This window comes from Somniosus microcephalus, chromosome 3 (genome assembly GCF_052327205.1).
Source record: "Somniosus microcephalus isolate GS21.2 chromosome 3, FLI_Smic_1.0, whole genome shotgun sequence".
Classification (NCBI taxonomy): domain Eukaryota; kingdom Metazoa; phylum Chordata; class Chondrichthyes; order Squaliformes; family Somniosidae; genus Somniosus; species Somniosus microcephalus.
Genome location: NC_140989.1, coordinates 249,762,411 through 249,789,236, shown reverse-complemented (window position 1 = coordinate 249,789,236; position 26,826 = coordinate 249,762,411). Strand labels below are relative to the sequence as shown.

The 26,826-nt window shown below is 48.1% G+C and overlaps 1 protein-coding gene across 1 annotated transcript in view; it reads right to left on the bottom strand.

Annotated features, from left to right (window-relative positions):
* LOC147121821 (procollagen galactosyltransferase 2-like) overlaps positions 1-26,826 on the bottom strand; it is a 159,743-nt gene that overhangs the window by 87,437 nt on the left and 45,480 nt on the right. The window contains exon 4 of the mRNA XM_085978005.1: positions 25,375-25,579. Coding sequence (XP_085834131.1) covers positions 25,375-25,579 — 205 coding nt within the window. The remainder of the gene's footprint in view (positions 1-25,374; positions 25,580-26,826) is intronic.

The following is a 26,826-nucleotide window of genomic DNA, read 5'->3' as shown; positions in this document are numbered from 1 at the left end:
AGATGCAGAAAGACGGTTGGGATGTATCACAGACTTTAGAGCTCCAGAGAAGCTGGTTGACTAAACAGACAAAGGATAAAACCAAGAAGGCAGGAGTGTTATTAGTACACCAACTAGCAGGACTCATTGAACAAGTAAACGTAATAAAGAAAGTTGCACAAGACAAAGTACAGATGGTTACGGAACTCGAGACAAAGGTGAAATGTCAAGCAAAGATTATAAAGGAATTAGAGTGTAAGGTATACGAGGGGGGGCGAATGGGGACCTGTCCAGACACCACCTCCCTTCCCCCATATTACAGTGCAGAACCAACAGCCCCTGCAGACGAGGGGGACGTTGAAACAGTCGAGATGGCTCCTGTGAGTCGGGGCGGGACATTGGCTAATCCCACCGCCAGTTACAAACCATTTACTCCCAGAGAAAGACAACAGATCATGACCGTCTTAGGAAAACTCCAGCCCCGGAGCCAGAATGTTAAATTCTGGACGGAACTTAACGCCGTCTGGGTAGGGCACCAGTTGCACCTAAGGGATATTCACCAATTGGTCCGAGCAGCCTGCCCTGCGGACAAGTGGCGACTTGTGGCAAGCGGGCATGCAGTTCAACCCGCTCGGGACTACAGCGGAGGGCGTTGGACACACGTGGTAGCCCTCACTGACGAAATGGACGCCCAACAGCCGGCATTTGCCCTTTTTAAGACAGAAGTCCAGAGGGTCCTAGGTGATTCCCCCACGAATTGGAATAGAATCACAACAACCAAACAACAAAAGGGTGAGGGAGCGTCAGAATATGGAGAACGATTATTCAATATCTACCAAGACAGCTCGGGCCAACAAAATGCCATTAGGACGGACCCGGCCTTTATACAGGCATTTAAGGATGGCTTGTCACCCAGACACCAAGGCATCATTAAGATGGGGGTAGTAACTGCCAGAAACTATGATGACCTGGTAGAATGGGCTTGTGGGGTAGATGGAAGTGGGATGGAGGATAAGGATAAGGATAAGGTTAAGGTAAAGCAAGAGAAGGTAGCAGCCGTGACTAATTGGGAATCTGGAACCCGACCCAAGAAAGGACCATGCCACAACTGTGGAAAGATGGGCCACTTTGCAAAAGAATGCAAAGGGAAGAAAGTTGACAAACAGTGCAATTATTGCGGAAAACGGGGGCACTTAGAGGCCGCCTGTTACGGAAAACACAGGCCTAGTGAGGGGCAAAACACCCTGACCGCCGAAGAATATAAGGAATGGCAGGAATATAAGCGTAGTAGTTGACGTCCTGTGGCCCCCATAAAAGGTAAAAGGGAGGGGAGAATTTATGTGTCTGCACTAGTAGGGGGCCGACAATGTGAAATGCTGGTGGACACAGGCGCATCAGTTTCCGTCACTAACCTCCCCCTCCCCACGACTAGTAAGTCAATACTCCTGCAAGGACTCAATGGCACTAAAGTGCCAGCTTATTTGAGCACCACGCAGCTGGTGGAAATCGATAATATATACCTCCCCATGAAATTCTATGTGTGTAAAAATAATGAAGGTACAATATTAGGTGATGATATAATGAGGGAGTACAAAGCAATAATTGATTGTGACAAAGGAAAGTTAACATGGCCAAAGGCGGATGGCCGTAAGGAAAAGATTAGACAACTGACAAATAACACTGGCACCCTTGGGGTGGCCACCGTAACTACCAGGGACTGGCACGAAGATACGGGAGTATACGGAGCCATTTGTGATTCCGTGATTGGGGTATGGGCTGAAACAAAGTTAGATACAGGAAAAGCTAGTATCGACCCTATTAAGATTCCCAGACCAGAACACAAGCCACACCGCCAGTACCCAATAAAGGCGGAGGCCAGGAAGGCAGTCGTGGACATAGTGAAGGGGCTAGTAGAAAGGGGTATCCTGAGGGAAACCACGAGCACTACTAATTCCCCCACATGGCCAGTAGAAAAAACCTGATGGGAGCTATAGGTTGACTATAGACTACATGGCCCTCAACAAGGTCACTCCTAAATTACACCCCATCGTTGCCAGTCCCTCAACAATTTTGAATGGGCTATCCCCTGAACAGAAGATATTCACCGGTTTAGACATAGCTAACGGATTCTGGGCACTCCCATTAGATCCGGAATCACAAGAGAAATTTGCATTCACAGTAGGGGATAAACAATATACATGGACCCGATTGCCACAGGGATTCCATAATAGCCCAGCTATTTTTCACCGCGTCATGAGTGATATCCTAAAACAGATAGAAGTACCTAAAGGAAGCACTATTTTGCAGTACGTCGACGACATACTAATAGCCTCGGAAACGAAGGCAGACCATCTGGCAACCCTATATTTAGTATTAAGGGCCCTAGAGACGGCTGGCCTCAAGGTAAGCCCTAAAAAAGCACAGATAGGAAAAACTCAGGTCCTATACCTGGGTCATCTAATCTCCCAAGGACTTAAAGAAATGCCACAGGACAGGAAACACGCTGTCCAGGGCATGCCGAGACCCGTAACAGTACGCGGAGTCAGGAAGGTACTGGGGCTCTTTAATTACAGTAGAAATTTTATCCCGGGGTTCGCTAAATTAGCAGAACCTATACAAAGATTAGTGAAAGGGGGTAAACCCGCGTTGGAACCGATAGATTGGGGACCGGAACAAGAGGAAGCTTATACTCAACTAAAGTCTGAGCTAGTATCAGCCCCAGGGCTAGGACTGCCAGATATGAGTAAGGACTTCCACATACATTGCAACAATGAAGAAGGGTTTTACACAGCAGTAGTTACACAGGATCATGGGGATAAAAGAAGGCCCGTCGCCTACTATTCCACAGCGGAGGGACCGGTAGTCACAGGGCTCTCCCGGTGCATAGCTGCATTGGATTGTGCAGCTTGGGCAGTAAAGGTTAGTGAGCCGATAGTAATGACAGGAAACATTAAATTGCACACTAAACACACTCTGGTAGAGATGCTGAATACCGGGAAATTAAGATCCGTCTCGAACATGAGACGTGCCAAGTGGGAGGCCGTCCTCCTCCCTCCGAGTAAAGCAGTAACCATTGTTAGAGACACGGGGGAGAACCCGGCAGAAGGAATACTGGGAACTGGGGTGCCCCACAACTGTGGGGACGTAGATATGAACCTGGAAGAAGATAGGATAAAAGACACCCCTTTAGCGACAGCGGAAGAGACGTTGTACGTAGATGGTTCACACAAGTATATAGATGGGCTGCCCCGAACGGGGTGGGCGGTGGTTAATGGTGAATTAAAAACCGTAGAGTCAGGACGGATTGATGGAGGCCTATCGGCCCAAGTGGCAGAGCTAGTGGCTCTCAGCAGGGCACTAGAGTTGTCAGAGAATAAAATCGTGAACATTTACACAGATAGTAGGTATGCCTTTGGGGTGGTCCACGATTATATGACTGCATGGGGTAGGAGGGGATTCATTACTACGGGAGGCAATCCCATAAAACACCAGCTGAGGATAGAAGCCCTCCTAGAAGCTAGCGACAAACCCCAACAGGTAGCAGTAATTAAGATTAAGGCACATCAGAGGGAACCGGACCAGACTAGCCCGGACTGGTTAAATCACCAGGGGAACCAGGCTGCGGACCAAGCAGCACAAAGGGCGCTAGAGCAAGAAAGGATCGAAGAAGTACCAATAGCCGCTGTGAGCAGCTCCGAGGACGAGATAAGTATTGACGAACTCCATGAGGACACCCCCGACGTCGAAAAAGGTACGTGGGAAGAACAAGGCACAAAGCGGGGAAGCGATAATGTCTGGCGAAAGGATAACAGGGTAATGGCCCCCAAGTGCATTCAAAATACGCTATTAGAACTCCACCATGGGCTTGTACACTCAGGGAGAGAAGCGATGATGGGAAGCCTCAGCAAAGAATGGTGGTGGAAGGGGATGGGAAGAGATATCGCGAGATACTGCCATCGATGTATCACCTGTGCGCAGTATAACCCCGGGCGACCCATAAAGGTCAAAATGGGACATCAACCAAGGCCGCGAGGGCCCTGGGAGCATATACAAATAGACTTCACAGGTCCCCTTCCACCGTCACACGGCAAAACATACTGCCTCGTGGTCATAGACCAATTCACCCGCTGGGTAGAGGCTTTCCCCACGTGAAATTGCACCGCTTTGATGGTTGCCAGAGTCTTAGCTGAAGAAGTAATCCCCAGGTGGGGAATACCAATTCAAATGGACTCTGATCAAGGTACCCACTTTACCGGGAGTGTCATAAAAACGGTATGCCAATTAATGGGAATTAAACAAAAATTCCACATCCCATACCACCCTCAAAGTTCGGGCATGGTGTAACGAATGAACCGAACCCTTAAAAATGCATTGGCAAAGGCAATGCAGACGTCGGGGAAAACCTGGACTGAAGTATTGCCCAATATCCTAATGAAGCTGCGAGCCACTGAAAACCGAACGACAGGCTTGACCCCTTATGAATTAATGACAGGAAGGGCGATGCAATTGCTAGAAGGCATCATAACAGGTGGGGCCGATGTAGGCCCTTTAAAAGACAGACTAAAACGATACGTTCTGGAACTTAGCACTCAATTAAAGGAGATGCGAAAGAATGTCCGTGATAATCAGGAGGACAAGGATCGGGCACAAGAGCTCACAATGACGGCTTATGTTCCCTCAGCGGGTAGTAAAGTCATGGTGAAAACTCTGCCCAGCAAACCAGGGTTCGCCCCAAAATGGAGTGGGCCATATGAAATCATAATCAGTGGGGATACCTGTGCCTGTCTAGACATAAGGGGTAAAGGAGTATGGAAGCATTGGACACAATTGAAAGTATATAAAGACGACTGACTGGCTACTTTCTGAATCTGTTTTACAGGTGATCTGCATACCCTTTGTCATAAAATTCCTGTAAAGACTGGACTGTAGTGATATATTAATCATGTTTAGAGTATTATGGGTAATGGCGTTATTTTATATTGTCACGGGAAGCGCGGTACCCCATTTACGTAAAGAGAGAGGATTGCATGTAAATACCTTTCTGTATATGTCATATGCCTATGCGAAAAAATGGGCCAAAGCTCCTGCTGGGTGTGCGCCCATGTGCCCACCCATACGGGGGGAGGAATCCCATTAAGGCCTATCCCCTTTAAGGTAGAGGAGATGGTAGGGTGGTTATTATACTCTAATACCACCTGGAATAAGGAGGATACCATACAAACCCAAAATAGCTTGAATCCAGGTCAGCTGGAACATGAGTGGAAACAGGCAGGGTATAACCCCACAAACTTTAAAGGATGGTTTCATCCCCAGTACGATAATCGAAGATATCCAGAAGAGCTATTAGTCAGCACAGGGGGAAAACTAAACAATGCAGAGGGGGAAGTCTGCTTGGTAAACTATGACGAGACAGGGTTAGTGGTTGGATGGAGTAAGTGCAAGTATAATTACACTTTAACCAAAACCAGTACTGAACCACCAGGTGCCCTAGAATGGCCCTACGTGGGAACGTTTAATTTATCCGAAGTGCTAAACCGGACTAGCAATCTACCCTGGAGGGGAATACCTGGGATCATGTACCAACTTTGGAACAAATTTGAGGCCTATAATAATACCTATTTCATTTGCGGATATAAGGCGTATCCATGGCTTCCACGAACCTGGACTGGGTCATGCTATATAGGATACGTAGTACCATACATCCATCATTTATCCTCCCTAACCCACCACTACGGGTACCAGTCGTTATGGCAACCAGCCAAGCGTGTTAAGAGAGCTATTACGGAAACCGAAAGATTCTGGGCTATAGCATTCCCCTGGTACGGAACAGGAAAAATAGCAAGGGAATCCATAAACATGGCAGCAGTGCTCAAACAAATAGCCAATGATACGGCTGAGTCCCTGAGAGAAATGAGTGCCGAAATGGTGGCGATCCGGACCACCGCCTTACAGAATAGGATGGCCCTAGATTATCTGTTGGCGGCGCAAGGCGGCACCTGTGCCCTGATCGGGACAGACTGCTGTACATATGTCCCAGGTAGCTCCGAGAATATCACGAGCCTAGCAAATCATATCCAAGAAGAAATAAAGAAGCTCCATCAACCCACAAGCACAGGGGGATGGCTTGATTGGTTGCTAGGGAAAACCGGGTGGGGAGCGTGGATGATGCAAGGGATAATAATAATAGTTGTAATTTGTATGTTGATGTGTTGTGCGCTGAGCCTTATAAAGTTGTGTTGCCAAACTGCTATGAAAACCGTGATGCCGATCGCCTCTATCGAGGAGGAACACACCAACCTGCTACCAAGGGACGAAGAACACCAATACGACACTGTCGAAGGAGCAACCGAACCCCCGGACATAAGCCAGTGGCTGTAAGCACCGACGAAAGGGGACCGAGGATGGTCATCTGGGAGCAAATGAATCGTGCTCCAGGACCAAGAGGAGGGACTGTTAGAATAAAATTTTGCTGGAAAAGACACAAACAACAAATTCGCTGACTGGGACTAATTGAATCACTGCACAATGAGACATGCCATGCCTATGCATGGCTGGAACAAAGTTCATCTCGTGTCCTGTTATCGCAGTCCCAAGAACTAACAAGGTTCACTAGTACCCTATTATCGAACTAATCACCTTCCGCCGGTGACGCGGACGGAACAAGACGGAACAAAGACCTTTCGCAATCACTGAGAACTAACAAGGTTCACTGGTACCCTATTATCAAACTAATCACATTCCGCCGGTGACGCGGACAGAACAAGACAGAACAAAGACCTTTCGCAATCACTGAAGAGGCAGAATTGGCAACACGAGTGTGTAAACTCCTGACTGGAGGAAAATAACGATATGCGCTAATAAACAAATTGATTGAATGATCTAAAACCAACTTCTTGGAATTGTATATAAGCTCGGCACGCACCACAATCGAGGAGAAGGTGCTCTCGCAGACCGCGTGGTTGCAGACGCTTCTCCCAGAGCTCTGTCATTTAATAAAGTTGTCTCTCTTACTCAAAGTCTAGTTTCCGAGGAATCATTTTTCCTACAACACCCTCAATGGCCTCTCCCCTTCCTATCTCTGTAACCTCGTCCAACCCTCCAGCCCTCGGAGATCTTTTGGCCTCTTGCGCATCCACAATTTTCATCTCTCCACCTTTGGCGGCTGTGCCCTCAGCTGCCTAGGCCCTAAGCTCTGGAATTCCCTCCTGAAACCTCTCCGCCTCTCTACCTCTCTTTCCTCCTTTAAGTTGCTCCTTAAAACCTACCTGTTTGACCAAGCTTTTGGTCACCTGTCCTAATATCTGTTCCTATGTCTTGGTGTCAGATTTAGCTTGATACCGCTCCTGTGAAGCGCCTTGTGACGTTTCTATTACATTAAAGGTGCCATATAAATGCAAGATGTTGTTAGCATGCCACAGGACAATGGCCAGAGAATAAGACGTAAAACGTAGGACGCGTTTATGGGCAACGTCGTGTCCGCTAGTGTACAGACAATGCAGGGAAGTGGGAGGTGTAGTTGGACAGCAGCCACCCTGCACTCTACCTGGAATGTGTAATTTGATCCAGTCAGTGCCTGTCAGGCTGAAGACAGGCAGTGCAGCCTTTTGTGCAGAGATACCAATGCATACTGGCTGCAGGCATAAACTCAGAATTCAGACAACGCACAGCATTAACACTCCTGAGTTCAGACAGAAGCTGACTTCAAATGCCACTTATTTCAGCCAATTATAAACCTAAACACTGAAGGTGGTCGTGGCACCATCACACTGATGCATAAAAACGTGGCAGAATTTCCAATGGACCAGCCAGCTTATTGATGGCCCAGAAAACAGCCGGCAGGATGTGTAAACTCATCCATGACACAGTAAAGATTAAGTGGTTGAATTTCTGCAGCGGTTCTCCCAATCGTCTGGTGAAAAATCCATGGAAAACGTCGGAAAAATGGCGTAAACCTAAACATTTTCCCAACAGCACCTTCACCAAGATCATGAATGAATACAAATGAATAGCGAGAGTTCCACCACCTATCCCAGAGGGACTTGGTGATTACAAGGACTTCCTTTGATCTATAACAATTACCAACAACCTTTATGTTTCTTGTTTTAGAACCAACTAATAGTCCAATTTAGAACTTCAACTTTGATCTCCTGACTTCTCAATTTAGCCAACACACTTACGTGAGGGACTTTATTAAATAACATCTGAAAAATTATGATATGACATGAAAATCCAATGCTTTAGCGCCATTCATTCATTTTGCCATGTGCAAAAAATTCCAATAATTTTGTTACAATTATTACATTATTTCCTGGGTCGCCAGCTCTCGCGGATGTATTCCTGGAGGCTTCATCACAGAATCTCCTGCCTCCTGCCCAGGCACACAGACTTTTTCCCCCCTCATCTCCAAAATTTTTAGAACTAATAAATAAAGCGTTCAAAGAAAATGAAATGAAAATAAACCCACATTGTTCTCCTGGGTGGCTCGCAGCAGTGCCCTGGAGATCAATCTCCAATTCCAGGAGACTCCAGGACAATCCGGGAGGGTTGGCAACGCAAACATGAGGGTAGAATCTCCTCGGACTGGGGCCCCTGATGTCCCGTCATAACTGCCGTTTGTCAATTCTCCGGGGTTTCCGCTGATCTTCAGCGGGGGATTGGGGAAACCATTGTAGAAATGACTGCTACACATATCAAGCCTGGTCTTTCAACGCTAAATCAGTAAGTTTTTCTATGAATTCGGTGCTCAACATTTAATAAGTATCATTTTAAAAAGACGAAGAATGAATTCAAACTTGTACTGTTTACCTGCACTTCTCCACGCCTGAGATACAATGTGCTTCGGAATGTTTGTCAGGCATCGGACAATTGATAACACGTTAGTATTTAGAAAATTGAAAAACTTGAGGTATCATTAACATTTGAATCGAGGGGAGATGCTAATTAATCTCTCCGTGAGCTTTACCTTCTATTCAGCATGGTCTGAATAAGCACTTTCACAGAGTATTAATTAACATGCTCTTTGAGATATACCCAAGTATAAATTATGCATGAAGTTTGAAATTCCCTCCTGTTCCATTCATTTATATTAATTAATCAGCTGCTAGTTGGTCTGTCTACACTTCCAAGTTTCTGTTCCCACATGTTTCCTATTAAGAGTTTTCTGAAGGTATCAATTACTAACAGTTCGGCTGATATCTGGCTAACTTTGTAACAGGCAGAAAAATTATCCAAAGCCATTTCTTGCTTCTTCCCTCCTACCTCTTCCTGGTGATGCCTGCTTGTCTAACTAACCAAAGACGTTATTAGTCATGTGCTAGAGGTGACTCCGCTTTCATTGAGTTTGCTGGTCCTGCCAATTGTAGGAAAGCCAACTTTACATTGTCTATTCAGGTAAGGGGCGGGGCGGGGGGGATGAGGGGTGGTGATGGGAGTGGAGGAAACATTTGCTGAAAGGTCATCCAATCAGTGCACGAGTGCTGACACAAGGTTAGACTTTCATTTGTTGCACCAGCATCAAGCAATCCACAAATAAAATGCAATGTATTTTATTATAAAGTTTGGCTCTGCAATCTTCACGTGTGAACTCTGTCGGCGAGTGCCCGCAGACCACCCAGCCACCACTGAGTCATAGCGGAGCCTGATCCCCTTCCCACCTGATGCATTCATTTTTGGGATCTGGGCTTCGCTGGCAAGGCTGCCATTTATTGCCCATCCCTAGCTGCCCTTGAAGAGGTGGTGGTGAGCCTTTTTCTTGGGCAGGGCCGGGACCGATGTCCTAGGGGGAGTGTTTGCTAGTGCCGTTGGGGAGGGTTTAAACTAAAGTGGCAGGGGGTTGGGAACCTGAGCAGGGAGACAGAGGAAAGGGAAACAAGGAAAAAAGCAAAAGACAGGAAGGAGAAAAACTAAATTAGAAGGCATAGAAGGCAAAGAACTCAACGGTTTAAATCAAACATGGTCACAGTAAATAATAATTCATATAGGTCTGAGAGTGTTAAAAAAACAAGCCTGAAGGCTTTGTGTCTTAATGCAAGGAGCATTCGGAACAAGGTGGATGAATTAGCTGCGCAAATAGAGGTAAACGAATATGATTTGATTGGGATTACAGAAACATGGCTTCAGGGTGGCCAAGGCTGGGAACTCAACATCCAGGGGTATTCAATATTTAGGAAGGATAGGCAAAAAAGAAAGGGAGGTGGGATAGCATTGCTGGTTAAAGAGGGGATTAACACAATTGAAAGGAAGGATATTAACTCTGATGATGCGGAATCTGTATGGGTAGAACTGAGAAATATCAAGGGGCAGAAAACGTTAGTGGGAGTGGTATATAGACCCCCAAACAGTAATACGGAGGTTGGGGGATGGCATTAAAAGGGAAATTAGAGAAGCATGCAGTAAGGGCACAGCAGTCATCATGGGTGACTTTAATTTACATATAGATTGGGCTAACCAAATTAGTAAAAAATACTGTGGAGGAGGAATTCCTAGAATGTTTACGGGATGGTTTTCTGGAACAATATGTAAAGGAACCAACCAGAGATCAGGCCATCTTAGACTGGGTATTATGTAATGAGAGAGGATTAATTAGCAATCTTGTTGTACGAGGCCCCTTGGGTCAGAGCGATCATAATATGATAGAATTCTTCATTAGGATGGAGAGTGAAGTAGTTGACTCGGAGACTAGGGTCCTGAATTTAAATAAAGGAAACTACGATGGTATGAGGCGTGAATTGGGTAGGATTGATTGGGGAATGTCACTCAAAGGGTTGACGGTGCATAGGCAATGGCAAACATTCAAAGACAGCATGGATGAACTACAGAAGTTGTTCATCCCAGTTTGGGATAAGAATAAAACAAAAAGGGTGACTCAACCATGGCTAACAAGGGAAATTAGGGATAGCATAAGATCCAAGGAGAGGGCATATAAATTGGCCAGAAAAAGCGGTAACCCTGAGGATTGGGAGCAGTTTAGGATTCAACAAAGGAGGACAAAGGGATTAATTAAGAAGGGGAAAATAGAATATGAAAGTAAGCTTGCAGGGAACATAAAAACTGATTAAGAGCTTTTATAGATGTGTGAAGAGAAAAAGATTAGTGATATCAAGTGTAGGTCCCTTGCAGTCAGAAGCAGGGGAAATTATAATGGGGAACAAAGAAATGGCAGACCAATTAAATACATATTTTGGTTCTGTCTTCACAAGGGAGGACACAAATAACCTCCCAGAGATGTTGGAGAACATAGGGTCTGATGAGAGGGAGGAACTGAAAGAATTCAGTATTTGTAGGGAAATGGTGTTAGGGAAATTAACGGGATTGAAGGCCGATAAATCCCCAAGGCCTGATAATCTATATCCTAGGGTACTTAAGGAGGTGGCCCTAGAAATAGTAGATGCATTGCTGATCATCTTCCAAAATTTGCTGGAATCTGGAACTGTACCTGCAGTGTATGTGCCTTTAAGAGCCCCATGTGTACTGTAATGCCGGTAATGGCCACTCGGGCTATATAAGCCTGTATATTGTGTTGTATCAGTTAGTTCCCCTCCAGACTTTGTTTAGTAAACACCTATGAAACCAACTCCTGTCTTCAGTGTCTTTATCAACACACAGACACAACAGTGGCGACGAATTGGAAACAGACTTACCTGCAATTCGGCAGCACCTCAAGGACATCGAGTCCTCTGGCGTCCAAAGTTGAAGAAAAATCAAGAAAAAGAAGAAGCTGTGGTTTCACCAGCTAGCCAAGCTGGTGGCAGGTACTGCAATAATCCTTCCTGGGCGTCGGGCTGGGGCTCCAGCGGCTGGCTCTACAGCTAGGCCAAGCAGCGAAAGGGGATGCAAGCAGTAACAGACGGGGAGGGAGCACTCGGGAGATGGCCGGCGCTGCAAGCAGGTCGGCGTTCAGACCTAGAGAGAGAGTCCGGCGGGAATGAGTCTCCAACTGTAAATAAATAAATAAAAAGAACGGAAACCGCGGGAAACAGCGTTGTCATCGGCAGCAGCGGCGGGGAAGCGTGGGAAGCGCCATTTTTTTTCTAGGATGCCTAAGTCTGGCAATATTGATGTTTTTGATAACAAGACAGAGGATTGGACCACATATGTGGAAAGAGTGGAGGTATATTGCACCGCAAATGGAATAGAAGATGAAAAAAAAGCTTCAGTACTTCTAAATCTAATGGGCGCAAAGACATATAAGCTGTTATGAAACTTAATCACTCCAGCCGAACCGATGGACAAGAATTTTAAGGAGATTGTTGATACCCTACACTGCCAATTCGGGGCAGGACTGGCAGATTCTCTACAAGACAAAGTGAAGGAACACAAAAAAGGCTACTTTCTGAGAAAGATTTGACACTGGACAAGGCTTTCAGTGCAAGAGGAGCTGCAGAAATACAGCAAAAGCCACAGGACTTCGGCACCCATGAAATGACACGGGGTTTCGAGAGATGTTATCGCTGCGGCAGATCCACCCATGACCAGAGGGACTGCTGGTTCAAGGACAAAGCATGCAGGCAATGCGGAAAGATGGGACACATTACACGTGTATGCCAATCTGGAAACAAAAAATCCACTAACAGAAAAAAAATCAACAAGGAAAAGCACAGAAAGGTACAAATGATGACGGACAGTAGCTCCGAAGACCAGAAGAGTGATAGCGACTCCGGAAACAAGAGACTAAGCTCTTTCAAATTACATAATGTAATTGCCAAAGAAGATTACCAGACCATTTGGGTTACCCTCACAATAGCAGGGTCCCCAGTTAAAATGGAGCTAGATACAGGATCAGCTCTGACCGTCATAAATTGACGGGATTACGAGCGGCTATTTCCGCATATACCTTTAAAAGACACATCCATTATCTTGAAAACATATACGGGGCAGAAAGTATACCCCAAAGGAAAAATAAGGGTGCCTGTTGTATACAACGGCAAGGAAATACAGAAGTTGTATTTATACGTTCTACAAGATGGTGGTCCACCGCTGTTGGGACGTGAATGGATCAGGAAAATACGTTTAGACTGGCACTCCATTCAGGCACTGACGGTGACCAGTAAGGAAAAAAATTATGATGACGTCATACCTGAACGATTAAAAGACATCTTGGCCAACGCCAAGGAAGTGTTTCAAGAGAAACTAGGAACCTTGAAAGGCATCACTGCCTCAATAAAAGTGGAAGATGCGGCAATTCCCAAGTTTTTTAAGGCAAGGCCGGTGCCATACGCAATTCGTCCAGCAGTCGAGGCAGAGCTGGAGAATTTGGAAAAGGCAGGCGTATTATTCAAAATAGATTGGAGCGAGTGGGCAACACCCATCGTCCCGGTCATGAAGAAAACATTGAATAATGATAAATCTGAAGAACAGAGAAAAATTCGCATCTGTGGAGACTTCAAGGTGACTGTAAACCTGGTCCTTGACACGGTACAGTATCCTCTTCCGAGGATAGAAGATATTTTCGCCTCACTACCCGGAGGGAAACGTTTCACCAAAATTGACTTGGCACAGGCATATCTACAGATGGAGGTTGAAGAGGCCTCTAAAAAGTATCTCACGATAAATACACACAAAGGCCTATACCAGTACAATCGACTGGTTTTCGGTGTAGCATCCGCTCCAGCTATCTGGCAAAGAACTATGGAGCAAGTCCTCCAAGGGATTCCGGGGACTCAATGCTACCTAGACGACATCCTTGTAACAGGAGAAAACGACAACGAGCACCTTGCCAATTTGGAGCAGGTGCTCACTAGGCTGAGAGAACGGGGCCTACGAGCAAATCGCCCCAAGTGCGAATTTTTCCAGAATCAAATATCATATTGTGGCCACATAATTAACAAGGAAGGGTTGCATAAGTCACCTGAAAAAATTGAAGCGGTCATAAAAGCCCCAGCACCTGAAAATGTTTCACAATTAAGGTCATTCCTGGGATTAATAAATTACTATCATAAATTTTTACTGAACTTATCAACTCTTCTACACCCTCTTAATGAACTGCTACAAACAGGAGTAATTTGGAAATGGAGCGAAGACTGTAAACGTGCCTTCCATAAATGCTAAGATTTAATCACGTCCAAAGAAGTTTTGGCTCATTACAACCCATCACTGCCAATCAGACTGGCGTGTGATGCATCCCCTTACGGCGTAGCAGTATTATCGCATAAATTCCCTGATGGCTCGGAACGGCCGATAGCTTTTGCGTCACGCTCATTGAACTCAGCTGAGCGTAACTATGCCCAAATCGACAGGGAAGCACTCAGCCTGGTATGGGGAGTGAAGAAATTCAACCATTACCTACACGGACAAAAATTTACCTTGTTGACTGACCATCAACCCCTCATCTCCATATTCAACCCTAAAAAGGGTGTTCCCATTATGACAGTGCAAAGGCTACAGAGGTGGTCCCTTTTTCTAGGGGCACACCAATACAACATAGAATACAAAGGATCAAAACAGCATGGGAATGCTGATGGGTTATCGCGCCTACCGTTGCCAACGGTAGAAGAAGCACCTACCGTAGACCCAGTGGAGATTTTCCACTCTACCATAGTCGAATGTCTACCAGTAACAAATTCTGCCATTGAAAGGGGAACTAGAAATGACCCGACTCTCTCACGAGTCTACGATTTAACAGTGAAGGGATGGCCAGCACATGGCGAACCACTGTTGCCAGCATTCTCGCAAAGAAGAGAACAGCTGTCAGTGTGCCGAGGAACCTTGATGTGTGGATCCAGAGTGGTGATTCCACCCAAACTCCAGGATAAAGTTCTAAAGGAGCTTCACGAGGGGCATCTGGGTGGAGTGAAAATGAAGAACCTAGCCAGGGCGTTTGTATGGTGGCCAGGTATCGATGGAGACATCGAAGAAATGACCAAGAGCTGCCTAGGATGCCAGAAGGTCCAAAACGCTCCACCCCAAGCCCCTCTACATCCATGGGAGTGGCCCTCATCTCCCTGGCAAAGGGTACACATCGACTTTGCTGGTCCATTTATGGACTCAATGTTATTAATCGCGGTTGATGCACACTCCAAGTGGCCGGAGGTAATAAAGATGTCCTCCACCACCACGGAAAAAACCATCACAGTATTAAGGACCATATTTGCCAGGAATGGGCTGCCGGAACAGATCTGTTCTGATAATGGACCGCAATTTGTGTCCGAAGAATTCAGGAAGTTCTTAAAAAACAATGGGGTTAAGCACTACACGTCCGCCCCATACCATCCCGCCACCAATGGATTGGCTGAAAGGTTTGTCCAGACCTTCAAGAAGGCCATGAAGGCCATGGGTAATGAAGACATAAAACTTCAGCACAAGGTGGATAACTTCTTGTTCGCATACAGGAATGCAACACATATGGTTACAAACCAAACTCCCGCCATGATGTTCTTCAATAGAAGCCTAAGATGCTGGCTGGATTTGGTCAAGCCCAACATCAGAAGGGACGTGGAGAACCGGCAATTTCAAGGCATGAATGAAAGGCTAACTAGAACCTTCCAGATAGGCCAACAAGTTTTGGCCCGGGACTACCATACCGAGAAATGGCAGCCTGGAACTATCTGCACACGACTAGGACCGCTGATGTATACCGTGGACATCGGAGAAAGCATAATAAGGCGCCATGCTGACCAAATCATAGAGTCATCCGAAAAGGGACAACCTACACCACAACTCTATACGCCTAACGATGAAGTAGAGATACCCATATCTACCTCTGATCCGGTGATACTGGAACCCGATGAACCCGACACTGGCATTCAAGCCGAATCAGCCTTGCCAAAAGAACCTACTACACCACCAGAAACTACTTGATGCACTATCAACAACACCAAAGACTACGAGTTGAACTTATACGAAGTAGGCTTTTATTGACTAAGAACTGGAGCATGCCTCTGCGAGTGGATCCATCCTAAGAGCTCCCGGGCGAAGGGTGGTGAGTCACCTTTATACCCGGGCTTAGGGGCGGAGCCAGGGGCAGAGACATGCCCGGACCTGTACAGAGTTAACAGTGGTTTACTACACAGACATGTACAGAGTTAGCAGTGGTTTACCACATTCACCCCTCGTTTAAAAAAGAGTCCGGCGGGGTGAAGTGTTTCAAAAGTTCATGTACGAAAGTCTCTCCGGGGGTCTTGTCTGCCGTAATGATCTTCGTGGTGCCGGTTGCGGCGGTTCTTTACCCGCGGCCGCTTCTCGCGTGGGACGGAGCACTGGCGTGTCGTCCTCTTGGGGTAGGGATGGCACTGGCATGTCGTCAGTTCGTGGTAGACACCCCGGTGGTGCGTCGTGGGTAGTGGTGGTGGGTGGAGGTAGTGGATGGTGATCGATGGTGTTTCGGGTGGTACCTGAGGGTGCGAGGTCTCGAATTGAGACTGTGTCCTCCCGCCCGTCAGGATACGCCGCGTAGGCGTACTGTGGGTTGGCGTGGAGGAGATAAACCTTTTCGACCAGGGGGTCCGTCTTATGGCTCCTCACGTGTTTCCTGAGCAGGACGGGTCCCGGAGACATCAGCCATGGCGGTAGTGATGTCCCCGAGGTGGATTTCCTGGGGAAGACGAACATCTTCTCGTGAGGGGTGGCGTTTGTGGCAGTACAGAGCAGTGATCGTATGGAGTGGAGCGCATCGGGGAGGACATCTTGCCAGCGGGAGATTGGGAGGCCCTTGGATTTTAGGGCGAGCATGGCGGTCTTCCACACCGTTGCATTCTCCCTCTCTACCTGTCCGTTACCCCGGGGGTTGTAGCTGGTAGTCCTGCTCGTGGCTATGCCCTTCTCGAGCAGGTACTGGCGCAGCTCGTCGCTCATGAACGACGAGCCCCTGTCGCAGTTGATGTAATTGGGGAAGCCAAATATGGCGAACAGGTCGTTGAGGCACCTGATGACTGTGGCGCTGGTCATGTCCGGGCAGGGGATGGCGAAGGGGAAACGGGAGTACTCGTCAATAATATTGAGGAAGTACGTGTTGTGGTCAGAGGAGGGAAGGGACCCCTTGAAATCGACGCTGAGACGTTCGAAGGGGCGGGTGGCTTTAATCAGGTGTGCCCTGTCTGGCCTATAAAAATGCGGTTTGCATTCGGCGCAGACCTGGCAGTTCCTGGTCATGGTCTTGACCTCCTCGATGGAGTAAGGCAGGTTGCGAGCTTTAATAAAATGGAAGAACCTGGTGACCCCCGGGTGGCAGAGATCATTGTGGAGGGTCCGTAGCCTATCGACTTGTGCGTTGGCACATGTCCAACGGGATAGGGCGTCTGGGGGCTCATTAAGTTTCCCGGGCCGGTATAAGATATCGTAGTTGTAGGTGGATAACTCGATCCTCCACCGCAATATCTTATCATTTTTGATTTTCCCCCTTTGTCTGTTGTTAAACATAAATGCTACTGACCGTTGGTCAGTGAGCAGGGTGAAACGTTTACCGGCCAGGTAATGCCTCCAGTGCCGTACAGCCTCCACTATCGCCTGGGCCTCCTTCTCGACTGAGGAGTGTCGAATTTCGGGGCCCTGGAGGGTCCGTGAAAAGAAGGCCACGGGTCTCCCCGCCTGGTTAAGGGTTGCGGCTAGGGCGAAGTCGGATGCATCGCTCTCCACTTGGAAAGGGATGGACTCATCCACTGCATGCATTGTGGCCTTCGCAATGTCCTCTTTTATGAGGGTGAAGGCCGCACGGGCCTCTGCCATCAGGGGGAAGGAGGTTGACTTGATGAGGGGCCGGGCTTTCTCCGCATAGTTGGGCACCCACTGGGCGTAGTAAGAGAAGAACCCTAGGCATCTCTTCAGGGCTTTTAGGCAGTGGGGGAGGGGTAGTTCCAGGAGGGGGTGCATTCGGTCGGGGTCAGGGCCGATGACTCCGTTTTCCACCATGCAGCCAAGAATAGTGAGGCGCGTGGTGCGGAACATACATTTTTCTCTGTTGTATGTCAGATTCAGCCGTTGGGCCGTACGGAGGAATTTTTCTAGGTTGGCGTCGTGGTCATGCCGGTCATGGCCGCAGATGGTGACGTTGTCTAGATAGGGGAAGGTGGCCTGCAGCGCGTTCTGGTCAACCATCCGGTCCATCTCCTTTTGGAAGACCGAGACCTCGTTGGTGACGCCGAAGGGGACTCGGAGGAAGTGGTAGAGGCGACCGTCAGCCTCGAAGGCCGTGTACTGGCGGTCCTCAGGCCTGATGGGGAGCTGGTGGTATGCCGACTTCAGATCAATCGTCGAGAATATCCGGTATTGTGCTATCTGGTTGACAGGGTTACAGGGTTACGGGGATAAGGCTTGGGTGGGATGGCTGTCGGTGTAGGGACCGGGTGCTAGGGTTTGGATGATCAGCCATGATCTCGTTGAATGGCGGAGCAGGCTCGAAGGGCCGAATGGCCTACTCCTGCTCCTATCTTCTATGTTTCTATGTTTCTATGTCAGATATGCGGGGAAGTGGGTATGCGTCTAATTGCGTGTATCGATTGATCGTCTGGCTGTAATCACTAACCAGGCGTTGTTTTTCGCCGGTCTTCACTACCACCACTTGGGCTCACCATGGGCTGGTGCTGCCCTCGATAATCCCTTCCCTCAGGAGTCTTTCTACTTCTGATTTAATAAAGCTCCTATCCCCGGCACTGTACCGCCTGCTTTTAGTAGCAATTGGCTTGCAGTCTTTGGTGAGGTTAGCGAACAACGGGGGGGGTTTGACCTTCAGGGTGGACAGGCTGCATACTTTGCGCGGCGCCGTGTTTAAATTCTGCCGGCTGCAGACTGTAAGCGGGGGCAGGGGCCCACCATATGCCATCTTGACGCTCTCCAGATGGCACTGGAAGTCTAATCCTAGCAGTACGGGAGCGCAGAGCTGTGGCAGGACGAGGAATTTAAAATCTCTGTACTCCACGCTGTTCACTGTCGGAGTCGCTACACAGTAGCCGCCGACGTCCGCCGTATGGGACTTTGAGGCCATAAAGACCTGGTGGCGTGTGGGCATAACCGATAGGGAGTAGCGTCGCACCGTGTCGGGGTGGATGAAGCTCTCCATGCTTCCGCAGTCGAAAAGGCAATTTGTGGCATGGCCATTTACCTTTACGTTCATCATGGACCTGGCTAGTTGATGGGGCCTAGATTGGTCCAGGGTGATGGAGGCCATCGTCGAGGTCGGTGGGTTGCTGTAGTATTCGCCCGCGCCGGGGGCCTGGTCCTGAAATGGTGTCCAAGATGGCGGCTCCCCCATGGCTGGTGGTGCCGAAAATGGCGGCCCGCACGGCTCACACGTGGTTGGTGGGGTCCAAAATGGCGGCCTGCACGGTTCAAACGCGGCGCTGCTGGAATTGGGGGTCGATTTCGCCCTGCACACTCTCGCGTAGTGGCCTTTCTTGCCGCATTTGGAGCAGGTCGCGTCCTTTGCTGGGCATTGCTGTCTGGGGTGCTTGGCCTGGCCGCAGAAGTAGCATTTCTGGCCTCTGGTCATTGCAGCTGTAGTTGGGCTGCTGGTGGCTTGTGGCCTTACCGGGTCCCAAGATGGCTGCTCCCGTGACATCCACGTGGCCATCCGGTCAGGGGGGTAGGCGTCCATGTTCTGGAGGGCCACGTCTAACGAGTTAGCGAGGGCCACCGTCTTCTGCAGGTCGAGCCCCCTCTGTTCCAGCAGCCTCTGCCGAGTATAGTTGGACCTGATGCCGGCTACGTAGGCGTCTCAGATCAGGTCTTCCGTGCATTCCTTGGCCGTCACCACTTTGCAATTACAGGCCCGGCCGAGGACTCTCAGTGCCAGTAAATATTCGGCGCCCGATTCCCCGGGGCGCTGTTTTCGGGTAGCCAGGAGTTGTCTGGCGTAGACCTCGTTAACAGGCCTCACGTATTGTTCCTTTAGCGTCGCGATGGCGGCCGCGTAAGTTGTGGCGTCTCGGATGATCGAGTAGACTCGGTGGCTCACCCGTGAGTTCAAGACAAGCTGTTTCGCGTCATCTGTAGTGACGGTAGTGCTGGAGGCCTCCAGGAAGGCTTCGAAACAGCTCAGCCAGTGTTCAAAGTTATTGGCTGCATCTGCTGCTTGAGGATCCAGATCTAAATGTTCCGGCTTCAAGATTTGCTCCATGTCGAAAATTTAGTCAATAAAATTGATGCACTATCAACAACACCAAAGACTACGAGTTGAACTTATACGAAGTAGGCTTTTATTGACTAAGAACTGGAGCATGCCTCTGCTAGTGGATCCATCCTAAGAGCTCCCGGGGGAAGGGTGGTGAGTCACCTTTATACCCGGGCTTAGGGGTGGAGCCAGGGGCGGAGACATGCCCGGACCTGTACAGAGTTAACAGTGGTTTACCACACAGACATGTACAGAGTTAGCAGTGGTTTACCACACTACTACACCACCAAGGCGTTATCCGGACCGAGTCAGGAAGCCTCCAGAGAGACTGACTTATAATTAATTAACTGCAGCAATGTGTGGATTATTTTTCTTGTAACATGTAATTAATAATTACTTAAAATATTATGTACTGGTTGGCTAAAAGGGGAGGAATTGTAGTGTATGTGCCTTTAAGAGCCCCATGTGTACTGTAATGCCGGTAATGGCCACTCGGGCTATATAAGCCTGTATATTGTGTTGTATCAGTTAGTTCCCCTCCAGACTTTGTTTAGTAAACACCTATGAAACCAACTCCTGTCTTCAGTGTCTCTATCAACACACAGACACAACAGTACCCATGGATTGGAGGGTAGCTAATGTTACCCCACTATTCAAAAAGTGTGGTAGAGACAAAGCGGGGAATTACAGACCGGTAAGCCTGACATCGGTAGTGGGGAAAATGCTAGAGTCCATTATAAAGGATGTAATAGCTGAGCACTTGGAAAACAGTAACAGGATCGGACAAAGTCAACATGGATTTACAAAAGGTAAGTCGTGCTTGACTAATCTACTGGAATTTTTTGAGGATGTAACTGGGAAAATAGATAAGGGAGAACCAGTAGATGTGGTGTATTTAGACTTTCAAAAGGCATTCGATAAGGTCCCGCATAAGAGATTAGCATGTAAAGTTAAGGCACATGGGATTGGGGGCAAGGTATTGACTTGGATAGAGAACTGGTTGGCGGACAGAAAGCAGAGAGTAGGAGTTAACGGGTCTTTTTCCGAGTGGCAGGCAGTGACTAGTGGGGTACCGCAGGGATCGGTCCTTGGACCCCAGCTATTCACAATATACATTAATGATCTAGACGAGGGAACTAGATGTAATATCTCCAAGTTTGCAGATGACACAAAGCTGGGTGGGCGTGTGTGCTGCGAGGAGGATACCGAGAAACTCCAGGATGATTTGAACAGGTTGGGTGATTGGGCAGAAGCGTAGCAGATGCAATATAACGTGGATAAATGCGAGGTATTCCACTTTGGTGTCAAAAACAGAAAGGCAGACTATTATCTGAATGGCAATAGATTGGGAGAAGGGGAAGTGCAACGAGACCTGGGTGTCCTTGTGCACCAGTCGCTGAAGGTAAGCATGCAGGTGCAGCAGGCTGTGAAGAAGACAAATGGTATGTTGGCCTTCATAGCGAAAGGGTTTGAGTACAGGAGCAAGGATGTCCTGCTGCAGTTGTACAGGGCCTTGGTGAGACCACACCTTGAGTACTGTGTGCAGTTTTGGTCGCCTTATCTGAGGAAGGATGTTCTTGCCATGGAAGGAGTTCAGCGAAGATTCACAAGGCTGATCCCTGGGATGGCAGGAATGACGTATGAGGAGAGATTGGGTCGATTGGGCTTATACTCGCTGGAGTTTAGAAGAATGAGAGGGGATCTCATCGAAACTTATAAAATTCTGACAGGTCTGGACAAACTAGATGCAGGTAGAATGTTCCCGATGGTCGGAGAGTCCAGAACCAGGGGTCATAGTCTAAGGATAAGGGGTAAGCCATTTAGGACAGAGATGAGGAAGAATTTCTTCACCCAGAGAGTGGTGAACCTGTGGAATTCTCTACCACAGAAGGCGGGTGAGGCCAAGTCTTTAAATATATTCAGGAAGGAGTTCAATATATTTCTTAGAGCTAAAGGTATCAATGGATATGGGGAGAAGGCAGGTACGGGGTACTGAGTTTGGATGATCAGCCATGATCTCATTGAATGGCGGAGCAGGCTCGAGGGGCCGAATGGCCTACTCCTGCTCCTATCTTCTATGTTTCTATGTTTCTTGAACCGCTGCAGTCAATGAGGTGAAGTTGCTCCCACAGTGCTGTTAGGGAGGCAGTTCCAGGATTTTGAACCAGCGATGATGAAGGAACGGCAATATATGTCCAAGTCGGAATGGTGTGTGACTTGGAGGTGGTGGTGTTCCCATGCACCTGCTGCCCTTGTCCTTCTAGGTGGTGGAGGCCGTGGGTTTGGGAGGTGCTGTCGAAAAAGCCTTGACGATTGAGCCATACAGACCAGTAAGGTCCCAGGTTCAACTCCCAATAGGTGCTTCAGAAAGATTTCAGTGGCTGCAAAGCACCTTGGGACAACCTGAGGTTGTGAAAGGCCCTGTATATAAATGCAAGTCTTTCTTTTTTTCTTTAAACCTTAGCTCAGAGTTTATTGTGACTCTATAATGAAACTTGACAATCCTGGGTTAAGGAGGTAGAAAATCAGACGGGGGTGGTGGGTGGTAGTTTTAAGCTATCTTGCCCGGTGGGAAACTGATGCGATCAGATCTGTCGCCCGTTTTACATGCCGTGTTCCTGCTTCTTATCACTATTCAGTGACCTCGTCTGGGAAATGCACACTTGTAAGCAACAGGTCAGGTCAGGAAAAGGCTCAGCTGTGATGTCCCCATAATCTAATAGCCTACTGACACTCACTTTATAAGCTTACATCTAAAGAATGGCCAGCTAGGGCTCATGGAACAGTACCTCAAAAAAGAGACTGCACCTTCAGAAGAGTCGGGGTGGGGGTGGGGTGCGGGGGTGGCAGAGGAAGAAATCGGAACAAAATAAATCTGGATCTTCCAAACCACTTCTGTTTGCACTTTTTCCCTCCAGAAGCTCATTACTGTAAATATTACTGGCAAAATAAAAATTAAAGTTGCATGTCACGCTGCTTACACATTAGTACAATTATTTAGCTGAGACGCAGCAAGATGTCTGTCAGTCTTACAGAAAACAAAGAGAACCACGAGCCACGAGGGTAAAATTAATACATCTTATTAGCCATCTGGGAAAACAAATTGGTAGTTGCAGGATTTCTACATGTTAATTTTCCACTAACGAAGCAGCTTATTAATGGAGAAGATAATTGTATGAGGATGTACGTTCCACGTAAAATATTTATGGCCACTTATGCGTTCCACATTCGTGCCATTTACCATTTACCATTTGTGAAGACCCTTTTAGTTAAAGCTTAGGATTGGCTAGACGTTGCATCGCAATTGGTCCTCTTTTTGTGTTGAACCAAATTAACTGTGAATTAACTGTAACTTAATAAAACTTTAACTAAAACTTAACAAATTAAACTAAAATTTGGTTTGCCGGGGTGACGATGCACTCCAGTCCCTGCGGCGTCCACCGGTCTCGGAAGGCCTCAAGTGTGTTGGCGGACAATGTGTGCTCCATCTCCAGGTCCACCCAGGCGCGAACATAGCTGCGGAAGAAAGGCAGATAATCGGGCTGGACGACCCCCTCGACTGCCCGCTGCCTGGACCTATTAATGGCCACTTTGTCCAGGCCCAGAGGCAGTCCTACGAGGAGGTCCTCCGACCTACCCGCTCCCCTCCGCACCGGGTGACTGAAGATCAGGAGCGTGGGACTGAAGTGCAACCAAAAATCCCGGAGCAGCCCCTTTATGTAACGGAACAGGGGCTGCAACCTCACACATTGAATATAAACATGGAACACGGACTCCTCTAGGCCGGAAAAAAAGGAAGGCGGCCTGGGAGTCCATGAACCTACTTAACATTTTATTACATGGGACTGCTCCATGCAACACCCTCCGGGCCAAGACCCCAATAGAAAAGGGGGGGACTCCTGCGTAGAGAGCCCCCCATTGGGGACCTCCGCCGGACGGCAAGATGGCGTGTCCAGTCGGCAGGCGAAGATGACAAAGTGGAGAGTGTGCAGGAGCAGCCCGTACAGGAAACCCCTCCGCGCAGAGCTAAAGGGCACGGAGGACATTTCCCCGAGGTGGCTCAAGTTGTGAGGCGCCGGTTCCCGAGAGGGGTTTCGGGGCTGCGCGCCGATGAGGAATTCCATCCGAATAGGGGTCAGTTCGGACGGGATCGCCCCACGTGCTTGAGCCACCTCGATACACCTAGTGGAATCAGGGCCCAGTGCCGCTTTCAGCAACTTGATGGATTTGGCTGGATGTTGGTCAAGGACAGGCGCTGCGCCAGCTCTTCTGGTGCCATCCAGCCCACTCCTCCGCCATTGAGCAGGTCCCTGATTCTAGTCACCCTGCCACGCATAGCCCTGCACCTAGTCAGCCACCCAAGCCGTCGGTCGTGGAGGTGCAGATTCCTGAGCAGCAGCTCCCGAAGGAGAGCCGCCACTCCTGACGGGGGAGAACTGCGCCTGGAGGCGATGCTGTTCCAGACCCATAGCAGTTCCTGGTAGAAGATAGGCAGCTCCCGCAGGTAGGCACGCGTACAGCCCAATTCCACAAACAGGAGCTGCGTGTCGTAATTGAGGCCGTGCAGCTGACGGAAGAAATTCGTCGCCAGCGCACACCATTCTCCACGTACAGGTATCTCTGCAGCGTCCGAAGACGGAAAGTCACCGCCCGGGTGCGTAGGCACACCAGCGCCTGACCGCCCTCCCAAAGTGGGAGACTCAGAACCGCGGCAGAGACCCAGTGCTTCCTTTTGTCCCAGAAGAAGTCGATGAGCTTCTTCTGTATCTTGGCGACAAACGCAGGGGGAGGGATCAAAGTGACCAACCAGTACCCAACATGGCAGCCACCAGCTGGTTTATGACCAGCGCTCGACCCCTGTAGGACAACACTTGGAGCAGTCCTGTCCAGCGTCCTAGGCGAGCGGTGACTTTGGCCTCCAGCTCTTGCCAGTTCGCTGGCCAGGCGTCCGTTGCGTCACAATTGGTGCAAGTTAATGACACTCAAGGCTGCTTTTACCTGGTAATGCCCGACCTTCCGCGACCGGCGGGCACCGGAGGGACTGGAGTGCATCATCACCCCCGGCAACAACATTTTAACTTAATTTGTTAAGCTTCCTTTAATGTTTTTTGTTAAGTTGCAGTTTATTTGTTTATTGTTTCGCCAAAAGAGCTACCTGGTAATGCCCGAGTGAACAGTTAAAACAGCAAAACATAACCAACGCTGCGCTATCGGTGCTGTCAAGTGTTCTATGATCACTGCTTTGCTGGAACGTTGCCACTTGCCTGTTACTAAGATTTGAGGAAATGTAGGATGAGTAGATTTATCCCACCTTGGCTATAATCAAACATTGATTTCTACAAAATGGAAACAATTACCAGCCACTCTGCAGGAAAACGCAAAGACAATGATGTCATCGAATGCCCAGGTGTAGTCCGGGTGAGGAGGATAGAACACCAGGGTTTTTGTAGCTTCTCGACGCAGGTCAATGAGGAACGTTGAATGTACCATGGGACCAGGATAACAACCCATACGGTTCCACTCCCGGATCGGAAGGTAATCAGGAGTCCTCTTGTAGTATCCCTGGACGGAAATAGAAAACAAAAATGAACTCTGATTAGAAAAAGGAACAAAATGATTGCTACTGAGGTGGAAGGGTGTCACTGTAACTCCTTCACTAGTCATTTCATACTGGCATGAGAATGGAGTGAGTCCAGTACAAAGTTTGGTATGCCCTAGCCCTTGTTTTCATATGGTTTTGTATGGGTTATATGCTAGGTTAGGGTGGCTGTTAAAGTTAGAGTAAAAATGTGTCATGACATACATGCACATGATATTTAGAATTATACATGTTACTTGGAAATTGTGCAAAATCTGACACCCTAAAAACAGTCCTGAATATACGCCTATGGTACGTAGTAGCACAGCCCCAGGACATCGCTGCAGGATTTCCTGAGGGCAGTTATGATCTGAAATTGTTGAACTCTATTTTGAGCCCAGAAGGCTGTAAAGTGCCTAATCGAAAGATGAGGTGCTGTTCCTCGAGCTTACGCTGAACTTCCGTGGAACATTGCAAGAGGCCGAGGACGGTGAGGTCTGAGTGGGAGTGGAGCGGTGAATTAAAGTGACAGGCGACCGGTCCCTATCATAACCTGGCCCCTATCATATATATATATATATACTTTTTATCCACACTTTTTGTTTGTGTCTCCTGTTCTTCTCTCCCACGTGGCAGCTGTCTTTCATTCTGCCAGCGTAATTTACACTTCATTTAGAGCCACCCTTCATTTTTTAACCTGTCCCATTACCATCTCCTTTTGCCTTGAATATCTCTTAACTTCTCCTGCCTTCTATCCTATCACAGACCTTCCCTTTTGTTCTTTCATCCCCTCCCCCATTTCCCAGCCACTACACTTGCTTAAAAATCTGTTCCATTTCCTGCTTTTTTCCAGTTCTGACGAAAGGTCATCGACCTGAAACGTTAACTCTGTTTCTCTCTTCACAGATGCTGCCCGACCTGCTGAGAATCTCCAGCAGAAAGTATTAACTGGGGTGGTGCTGAGAAAGGGCAACAAGGTGCCCCACTTAAAGGTGGAGTTGGGATTGGCATTGATTTTCATCCATGAATGTAGACTGGTCAATACTGCCCCAAAATGCTGACTGTCCATGGGAAATGAGAGTGGTTGGCATGCACGTTATAATAATAAATCTCATATTTTGCATATGTCCAACCTCAAAGAGAAAGGATCTGCTGGGAAATGTGATTAAAGAGGAGCAGCATTGATTGTGGCATGCAAATAGTTCTTGTTCATCAGCAACTTAGAATAAAC